This window comes from Priapulus caudatus, unplaced genomic scaffold (assembly GCF_000485595.1).
Source record: "Priapulus caudatus unplaced genomic scaffold, Priapulus_caudatus-5.0.1 Scaffold820, whole genome shotgun sequence".
NCBI classification, from domain to species: Eukaryota; Metazoa; Priapulida; class Priapulimorpha; order Priapulimorphida; family Priapulidae; genus Priapulus; species Priapulus caudatus.
This window is the reverse complement of record NW_014577881.1, coordinates 40,299-50,944: the sequence shown is the minus strand read 5'-3', so window position 1 is coordinate 50,944 and position 10,646 is coordinate 40,299. Positions and strand designations below refer to the sequence as shown.

The following is a 10,646-nucleotide window of genomic DNA, read 5'->3' as shown; positions in this document are numbered from 1 at the left end:
GGGTACCTATACGCCCGTGAGAACGCACGCACATAACAAAAGCTATATACGCGCGCGAGCACGCACGCACATAACAGGTACCTATACGCCCGCGAGAACGCACGCACGCACATAACAAAAGCTATATACGCGTGCGAGCACGCACGCACATAACAGATACCTATACGCCCGCGAGAACGCACGCACGCACATAACAGATAGCTATAAATGCGCGCGAGCACGCACGCACACAACAGATACCTATACGCCCGCGAGAACACACGCACATAACAGATACTATACTGTACATACAAGTACTATATTTGTGTTTGTGCAGGTACATGTTACCGCACTGAGTGACAATCTGCGACAACTTGTGGACAATGCAGTTTCGAGACATTTGTTTAACTTAAACAATAGTATTATTTAGCTTGCCATGCATGTTCTTGTGTACTGTATACTACAACTTGTTGTCTTGAATTATCTCTCTCTCACACTGGGGATTGCCAGTTTGGCATTGTGTTTGTTATATACTGAGAAAACCCGGTAATTCAACATTTTCACCATGTTTGTTTGTATCTGTTATACTATGTCATTGATCATTTTGAAGTACAGAGTAAAATGTGATGGCGGCCATGTTGAATTCAATATGGCCGCTGTAATTATAATTGGAACTTGTGTGTCTTGTTTTAATATGAAAGAGCTTATTAATCTGCGCCCGTTTTCACGTCTCTATATCTTCCGTGAACGGAAATATTGCTAAGTTTGTAATTTTGATGGTGACCATTTTGAATCCGAAATGGTGGATCACATGCATCACGTTGTTGTATAAAATAGTAACCCAAATTACGTCTGTACGAAGATTATTAACCGAGATATAGCTATTTTTTAAGAAATAATTGCGGCCATTTTTGAATTCAAGATGGCGGCCGAAGTTGTAGTTGGATCGCGTGTGTCCTGTCTTTAAATCAAAGAGCATACAAAAGTATGCAAGTGTACCAATTTTCACACTTTTTTCACATTTTGAACGATTTTGATGGTATCCTTGATTCCTGACCTAACCGACTGTACTGTATAGCAGTAGCGTGTCTGAACAATGCAGCAGTTTTCATAACTCCCCATGAAGGAAAATCACAGAAAAACTCTTTCACAACTACTATTGTCAGAAAGTGTCTATGCGTGTGCACGTCCAGCGCACGTACTGGTTGCCCGAATATCCATCCGATTGTACCGAGAGAATTATTATCTAGAGCATAGATTAAACTATCAGGGTTCCCAGAGAATCCGTCATGTTTTAACCTTTCTTTTTAGCTGTGGTGCTGAAAACCTAGTTCCTTTCACCCCACATAAATTGAGATACTTAAATCGAACCTCCATATATTTTACTATACCTTGCAACGATTCTTACCCAACACATAACCTGTTTTAATGCAAAAATCACAGTATGAAACGTTACAAATAAAATTGAGTGTCGACAGCGAATGTACATCCACCGCATGCATAACGAAGGGGTCACATCCCGGGCCCCCCACTCGGTTTTATTTAGGATACGCATATGCTCGTTCCTTTCCTTTGAAAGCACCCCCCTATCTCAGAACTGCCAAAATTTCTGAACCCCCCTTTCGCGGGCTTTTTGCGGGGTTTTCCTGCCTTGGAGACCCCCCTAAATCCGAAATAATCCTGAATGCAAGCTTTTCAAAACTAGCAGAATTTCGAGAATGTTGATCCCGGATTTGATAAAGTTTTCTATGATATTCAGATGAAAAGAAGAGAGGAAAAACACCCCCTTTTTAAAGAAATCTCCGGGTGAAAAGTCAAATACACCCCCTTTTTTACAATTCTTGGGCCGGATTTTGTCGCGCGAAAAATACCCCTTTACCGGAGATTTTGGGAACGCGCATGCGGTCTCTCCGACCTCGGAGTGGGGGCCCGGGGGTCACATCATCAAGACGACGAATGCTTGCTGAACCACATGCACGTACCTTTATCGCAGCATATACTCCGCTGACGCCTGCGTGTAGGCAAACGAGGACAAGAACATTTCTCTCAGCCGGGAGTCCATGCTGAACGTATATCGCACTCCCTGCATCGCATGGCTCCCCCTGGTGGAGGCAGCTTCGTGACCTTGACTGCTGAGGGATGGTGAGGAGGTGCTTGATCGGTCACCCTCATAGCAAGTTACCAGTGCAGACGTCCTATCGACAAATTCTGCGACTCTATCCTTCGTCTGTGCTGCAGGCTGCGGGGCGAAATAGGTAAAATGCATTGCAACTTACACGATGATAAGAAGTGAAAACACCTATTACATGGGGTATAGCATGTAAAGCGACAGTATCACAAAAGACATCGTAACACGAAATTATTACACAGTGAAAGTAGGAATTACGTGTTGGAGGCTTAAACTACTCCATGACAATTGCAAGTTGTCATTTTCCATCCAGAAACAAATGGCAATGTGAGGCACCGGGAAGGACTAAAGTAGACGCAAATGCGCTACATACGGTAGCGACAAATACGGGGGCTGTACGTGCATTTGCGCTGTCCAGTACTGAATCATGAATTGGTTATCCAAAAACCTGCCATATAGCTGGTTAGCTTCATGGAGTAGGTGAATCTCCATGCTATATGAGATCTGACTGATAATAAATCAGTTCAAAACAGTACTAAAACATAGAAATTAGGGCAGCATAAGACGTTTAAAGAATATGCAACAGGCAATATAAGTAGAGCGTACCTTCGTGAGAGGTTCTAGTTGCCACTGTGGAATGATGTATAACAGGCTAGCATCACTGGTTGCGCCCTCACAGTCGACTTCGGATATTTGAAATGCTTGTTGCTGACTATCCTCTGCTTCACTGATCACGAACAAAGCCTGAAACAAAACTCAACCTTCACTAACAAATCCTGAAAAAGGTTTCACATGACATCTTTTACCAGCAATTCAGTCTTAATGTCAAATTTATACGTTATTAGATGGCGTGACGTTTACGGCAAGCCATAGAGCTGGTGCTACACAGCTGATGTTACATATAACTAATGGCACAGAAACCTAGAGCTCCGTATAGTTCATGTTACATAGCTAATCACACTAGCAAGTAAAACCTAAAGCATCACCAGCAAAAGCTTACCTCAGGAGTGAGAACAAGAAAGCTAGATGGACTCAGGGCAGACTGCAGGATTGGGCTGGCTTCAACGCAGCAGATGACGTCCCTTCTACACAGTGGTATTAGTAGATCACTACTCTGCAGCACTTTACACTGATACTTGATATGAGCATTCGTGAACTCAGATACTGGATAAATGGCACTGCTGTAGCGAAGACTCGGCAAACGCGACCAGCCAGCACCATGAAGCAGGCCTGCAACAGAGTTAATATTATCTTGCCTTAACACGAGTCAACATGAGTCTAGATAGAGTGACACTATATAATCTGGTAAAATTGTTCATGCACATGACAACTGTCTGTCAGGATAACACTGTACTACAGGGGATACTGTCTACTGTTCAGACAAGTGACATTAAATACTGCTGAAGCTATTGATACCAGTAATCTTGTATGTACGCATCGCAGCCACCACAAATAACAACTCACACTATAACAAGAGCCGCAAAGCATCTGGGCTCATCTGAGGTCTGTTGCTACGGTTATAAACGTAACATTTAAGTCGTGCGTAGTGACACCTTTGTTAGGCGCAGATATGCAGATACGCAGTTGCGTACACATCATTTCAGCAACCTTCTGCATTCTGCATACCTCCCAAATCCCATTGATTGATACAAATCAATCGCGTGTCTGAAGCTCCTGTTTTATGGTGCATTGTGACCCTAACCCTAACCCTATTAAAAAAATATTAATTGTTGTAAAAATTATTTGTTGTTATTAAATTGTTGTAAATAAATCATGTAAATATTTGCGTTAATTGGAAAAAAATAGTTAAATAGATAAAGATAGAAAAATACAGAAAACAGGTAAATAATAAAAAATCTGATGGGATTCGATCCAACGACCTTTGATCCGTGATGCCTGTGCTGTAGGCGTTCGGCTATCCAGGCTTATTGGCTTTCTAGATTATGGATGTGCCATGAATATGAGAACACTGTGACATCATTGAGGCAGTTCAGGAATCCATGTTTAACCCTCCTCTTGAGGGTCAAAAGGTTATCAGACACTTACTCTTCGCACGTCAGTGGAAAGGACATTTCATGGTCCTTTCAATAAAGTGATAAAAATGTTAGGTCAGCGCTGAAACAAAAAAGTTTTTCAATCTGTCCATTAGGCCATGTCCTCAGAAAATGTCTGATATCTGACCTTTCCCCCACTGCCCTTTGACCTGTGACCTCCAATTTCGAACTGGTGATGGTTTTCCTGCCCATCACACTATACACCGAATATTAAGAGCATAGGTCGAGCCGTTAAGATTTGTGCCGCAATTCCGTATTTCCTCCTATACCTTTAGTTAAGGGGGAAATATTCCCCCTCCGTTTACACATCTTGACCTTTGACCCTTGACCCCCAAATTTGTCATCCTGAGTTCTTTTTACGATCCACCCCCGACGTTCCCGAATATCGTGACCGTACGTCGAGCGGTTAATATTTGTGCCCAACTGTTGACGGACGGACGGACCGACGGGCAGACGCACGGACGCACAGACGAACGGACACACGGACAATCATGCGATTCTACGAGCTGGATCTGACTTCGTCAGATGAGCTAAAAACAATAATCGTTCGCGTGTTGCTGTCCGCTGCGCAGAAGTATTATTGATCTGCTGCAAGCGACTTCGTTTTTAATAAATGTCATAAAGACCTATGAGCTGACACAACCGTGAAACATTTCTCTGGACCTGACCTCGTAACTGCTTATGTTAATTCCTCTTGTCTAATTAACAAGGGTTTGAAAGCTTCCTACTCCTATAGCAAGCCTGCGAGCTTGTTAAAGGGCTTGAGAGCTTCGTAGCAGGCCTGTGAGCTTGTTAAAAAGCTTGAGAGCTGCGTAGCAGGCCTGCGAGCTCGTGAAGAGGCTTGTTAGCTTGCTAGTGGGACTAGGAGCTTGTTACGGGGCGTGTTTGCTTGCTAACAATATTGGATAAGGTAACACTTCCTTTGACATCTAACCCCTCACTGTAACCGACTGCAATATTGTATGTACTGCACTACAGAAATTCACAGTAATTTCAACATGCTCTGGCAATTTCTGCCAAACCGATTCATACAAGAGCGAAGATTCAAATTCCGTATCTATTAGAGCTGTAAGCTTATTCCCCAAAATTCGAATTTCACGTGGAGGACCTGCGTGTAATAATGTATAAAGAAAATAATTTTTAATTCAACTTCTGCTGTTAACGTCTGCAACGGGTCCTTAAACCATGACGCTAAATTTTGACAATTTGATTAAAATGGATTTATGTGCTTGTCTCGAGAATTCGGGCATTCAGACGCAGTTCAGAAACTGGTAATTTCGGTAATTTTTATGGGAAAATCGGCGATATTTCCCATAACTTATGATTGTAGATGCTATAGTGTAAATTACGTCTCTACACAAGAAAATCATTACAAACCTAGTCCGGCCTGTGATACCAGCTCGGCTGCCCCACCTAATGGCTTTGTTACGACACCAACCAGTCCTTTACCGACGCCCGTGACAATGGCTGCGCCTGTTGCTGCACGTGATGGCGTAACAGCAGCACTGTCAGGGATAGCTCGAGTCATCACCTGAATTGGTTGATCAATGATGCCAGCAACTGCACCTGCAATCGTAATGAATTGCGCATATTGACCTTTACTCACCAGTAAACAGTATGTTTTGAATAGGCATGGACATCCAATTATGTAATCTATTCATGTAATCAGAAGTCTATCAATTGATAAACTCCTGATATAATCAATCTTACACTATCATTCATACAGACAGTTTATTATAATTATAAGGAAAATATAACATAGATATAATAAATAACAAACATACTAAACAGGGATAACATGTTAACATGGAACATTATATCATGTACATATAGATATGTTCATGGTTATATTAATAGCATTTTTTTTAATTAATACTTTTGATGTAAACAAATATATGTAGGCATAGTACCTACCCAACAGGCTAATTCCCAGTCCAGTCAGCCCCTGCCTGAGACCAGTGGTCAGTCTGTCTGGCTTGTGTCTTCTGATCTCTTCCTGTCTCATAGCATGATCATTGTCCAACGACAGTTTGTCCATATTTCGTGACACACTCAGTGCAAAGTTAGTCACCGACGTGATTGCACCTAAACCATCACAAATAGTATGAGCTCAGTCAGTAAGGTGTACGTTAGCTGAAATAATATTATACACCATGATATATGTACAGGGCTATATATGTTAGGGTAAATGGGAGGAATAAGAATTGGTAAGGAATGAGGCAAAAGCTGTAGAATTGTGTAGGCTACAATTTATTTTAAGGCTATTAATACATTTATATATACACAGACTGAAAGACATATCATTAATTCTTCTCTACCTGATAGTAATACTCGACAGATTTGTATGTCTGTGATCTCTATCCTCATTTATGGTTTTTAAATTCATATTCACTCACGTTTACAAAGATTAGGGTGATCTGAAGCACAGACCTCTGACGACATTCGCTAATTAATGACACCGACCCCCTACGTTACTAGTACAGGGTTTCTTATACATAAGAGGCACAGTGGCGCACCGCCTCTGTCAAATTTAACATCGCCATTGTGAAAATGTTCCTGTATTTACCCGCCGTTGTCAAAATAGTGTAAATATGTTGGGGGAGACGCCCCCCCGCGAGAGGGGGGGTTCCCCTCTCCCCCCGCGTCTGCCTGCAGCGTCCACATGCGTACCTATGGCACGCCTTTCATGCACGTTTTTCCCCCCAAACTGGCCATTTAAATACCTCTGTTGTCTAATTTTCCATCAGAAGAAACCCTGTAGCAGTTATTTTACCTGCGGATGTGTGTCTCAGCAGTGAGGCAGCACCTCTCGACATGCCAGCGATAAATGATCCAGGGCCGTGGGTGGCTCCCTCGTATGGCATGCGGAAAAGGTCGGCCATGCCGGATGTGACCTCACGTAGCATGCTGGTTGGGCTGCCGAGAAGGTCGAGTGACCCAACCACCCAGCCTGCCAAACATAGTTCAGCAACATTTATGACATCACAAGTCGAGTGACCGAATCACCAAGCTTACTAAATATAGATCAGTGACCTATGACATCACAAGTCGAATGAGTTAACATCCCAGCCAGCCAAATATAGATCAGTGACCTATGACATCACAAGTCGAATGAGCCAACTACCGAGCTTGCTAAAGATAGATTAGTCACTTACGATAACATTTATGTCTGCCTTTTTAGACATGGCAAACGTTTGAAGAACCTGACGAGACTACCGCAATTAAAGCGAGGATTTCTCACGTTTTTAGCAACCGTTTTCATATTTTCTCACCCGTTCTGACGCTTACCGGTACTCCTTGCATAACACGAAATGTATATAGTAAGGCTAACATGTCATAGAACACTCAAACAATATTCTTTCCACCAACATGTGCACCGATCATATATCGATGTAGTTCAAATTAGATTGTTTACATATGTGAACAAACGTAGCGCTCGATTTTTGCTCTCGTGAGACCAGAACGCTAGCTGTTTCTCCACGAGGTTAGTTACCTTTGTATAAATTTCAAGATAGGTACCAGTCTATATATAATCTATATATAATCTAAATATTTGTGTCACGTAACCAGGTGTGCTTGTTTTGTGGGACCGTTTGAACATTCCATTATCGCGAATCTGAAGATAGCAGGTGCACATTTGCAGTTCATCCGCTGTTTTATAGTTATAATTTGTCAACAGTTATGCAGTTTTCTGATTTAGTCGTGACATAGTCGGTTTAAAACCTAGCCACATTGCTAACAATATGTCGACCATTTTCGCCGAGATCTGAAAGTTAACCGAGTGGAATTACATGTTGTAATATGTTAGCCCAGAACTCTTCTTTCAATATTGCTCTAGCACACTTTCTTAAAAATGGCAGAAATGACAAGAAATTGTCTTCTTATTATTACAATACTCAGACTCAATCAATCCAATCAAAGCGGGAGCAAAAGAAACTACCGATTCGTTTTTTAAACACAAATAACATGATCTCCTATACGCTTCTCACATTTAACGTGTGAATATAGAAACAGCCAGAGGTTTACCGGCTGAGAAAAAATCACTAATATCATTTAGCAAGCACTTAAAAGGACTCGATCGCACACGACGACACTCGGGCATCCACTGGCGCCCCCTACCTGCTCGCAGCGCGGCGCCCGCAGCGTAGTGCCTCAGGAGCGCGTTCGCCAGACACCACGGGGTCGTGCAGAGGTCGCGTCGCTCGAACGCGCCGAACGACAGCGGCGTGCTGTCCGACGCGAGAAACAGCTTCAGCGAGGCGTGCGCGCTCACCAGCAGCGACAGCGGCCCGACGGTGAGCCCCTGCAGGCGCACGGGCCGCCGCGCGCCTGCCGACTCGCGCCACACGACCGACGGGAGGTCGCGGGGTCGCGGGCGGCGCCGCCGCCACGACAGCCGCGTCGGGATGAAGCCGTCGACGAGACGCGCGACGTCGAAGAGGAAGGTGTCCTCGAGGAAGAGCGCGACGGGCTTCAGCTCGACGCGCAGCGAGACGAGGCGCGGCGCCGCCGCCGCCGCCGCCGGGAGCACGACGGCGTCGACGACGGCGACCGCGCGCGCCCGCAGCGCCCCCAACCTGTGCGCCGCCGTCGCCCACGCCCCCTCGCCGCCGCCGTGCTCACGCACGCCCGCCTGCGACGCCAGCACGACGCCAAAGTCGTAGTTGCCCTGCCCGAACATCTGGTTGTCGATCTGCACGTCGCCGACGCAGAGCAGCACGTTCAGGTGTTGCTGCTGCAGCGGCGGCGGCGCGTGTAGGTGGCGCTGGCTGCTGCGCGCGCCGGGCGAGCAGACGAGCAGCACGTTGTCGGCGCTGACGCGGACGACGTCGCGGCTGTGGGTCGAGAAGCCGAGGTCGTCCAGCAGCACGACGCAGCAGTGCTGCAAGAACACGGACACGTCCACGTCGCAGATCCGCGTCAACGTGGCGCCCCCTGTCTCCGCCCTGCGAACCGCGGCGCCCGGCGACGATGACACCTGGTTACTGTCCTCTGTCTCCGCCCTGCGTTCCTGGGCAGCACTTTCCCCAAGCTTCAGCTGTGAGTAAACAGTGCCTTGCCCACGTAACTCTGGCAGGAGGTCTCTGCCATTCTGCGACTGTTCCGTGCTCAGCCTTCCTTCCACGTTAACAGCAGGTGCTGCAGTGATCCCTAAACCATCGTTGCCTCGCGCACCCGACACAGCATCAGTATCCTGACCTCGCCGGCTCCCCTCACCAGTCTGCTCATCCACTATTCCTCTACTAGCAGTGATCCTACTCCTGATCTCCTTCGCAGAGAACTCTGCTGGTGTCACAGGATCGATGAAGAGGTGCATGGTATAGCCCGACCTTTCCAAGTGAACCTGTGAGCAGTTAGACAAAGGTTAGCCAGATGGAACCTGAGCATGCAGTTACTTAAAGTAGACAATGAATATGAGTAATTAAGTGGTTCTTAATGTGTTAAAATCAGATATTAATCACTAGTAAGCAGTTACTAACGATTAGTTTTCAATTATGAAATACTAATAAGCAGATAATGAAATTAAGGAGAAAGAAGGTGCTATTGTACGTACACCTATGCTCTTAGTCTTGATCACAAGGGCAATGGCTTCATAGAACAACACCATTAGTATATTGCGGATGCTGTTGCAACAACAACACACAAAGACACCCAAACAGCCTCCTTGTGCAGTTGGTCAGATACTCTACCTATTGTATCCCATCACAGGATTAGCTTGTTATCTTACATTATTAGCTTTATAGTATATAGCATATACCTTTACATCGCTGCAATCCGGAATGATGACTAGCTGATCATGCTCGTCTGTCACGCTTACACCTGGGAAAAGTACAGCTGACTCATTATTCGGTACCAATCAACGTAATGTGCATCATCTAATGGCTAAAAGTACGTGCAGTTTGAAATGACGCACTGCACTACAACAGAGTGTAATGCGAACCTCCCCGATATACTGATATAATAGACCCTGTGAAAATGGAGATAAACCTCGAGGGTTAATAGAGAAAAAGCAAGGATGAATGTGAGGGCTGTAAGGACGAGACGAACACGAGCCAAGGACAGAGGAGGGGAAAGGAGAGGGAAAGGGTAAGGATGTAATGAAGAGAGAGGGGAAAAGTAAGACAGACAGGACGAGAGTGAAAAAAGAGTGAGAAAGAAAGAGAGACGGGGAGGGAGAGAGGGGCGGGAAGAGAGAGCGAGAAAGAGAGAGAGAGAGAGAGAGAGAGAGAGAGAGAGAGAGAGAGAGAGAGAGAGAGAGAGAGAGAGAGAGAGAGAGAGAGAGAGAGAGAGAGAGAGAGAGAGAGAGAGAGAGAGAGAGAGAGAGAGAGAGAGAGAGAGAGAGAGAGAGAGAGAGAGAGAGAGAGAGAGAGAGAGAGAGAGAGAGAGAGAGAGAGAGAGAGAGAGAGAGAGAGAGAGAGAGAGAGAGAGAGAGAGAGAGAGAGAGAGAGAGAGAGAGAGAGAGAGAGAGAGAGAGAGAGAGAGAG

At 45.2% G+C, this 10,646-nt stretch overlaps 1 protein-coding gene across 1 annotated transcript in view; it reads right to left on the bottom strand.

The window, feature by feature from the left end:
• LOC106813757 (vacuolar protein sorting-associated protein 13B-like) overlaps positions 1-10,646 on the bottom strand; it is a 46,895-nt gene that overhangs the window by 5,167 nt on the left and 31,082 nt on the right. Inside the window, exons 42-51 of the mRNA XM_014817978.1 lie at positions 9,920-9,981; positions 8,966-9,505; positions 8,762-8,896; positions 8,281-8,638; positions 6,935-7,111; positions 6,076-6,246; positions 5,539-5,727; positions 3,108-3,337; positions 2,714-2,851; positions 1,962-2,218 (exon numbers count right to left, since the gene is read on the bottom strand). Of these exons, the coding sequence (XP_014673464.1) occupies positions 1,964-2,218; positions 2,714-2,851; positions 3,108-3,337; positions 5,539-5,727; positions 6,076-6,246; positions 6,935-7,111; positions 8,281-8,638; positions 8,762-8,896; positions 8,966-9,505; positions 9,920-9,981 (2,255 nt within the window). The 3' untranslated portion in view covers positions 1,962-1,963. The remainder of the gene's footprint in view (positions 1-1,961; positions 2,219-2,713; positions 2,852-3,107; positions 3,338-5,538; positions 5,728-6,075; positions 6,247-6,934; positions 7,112-8,280; positions 8,639-8,761; positions 8,897-8,965; positions 9,506-9,919; positions 9,982-10,646) is intronic.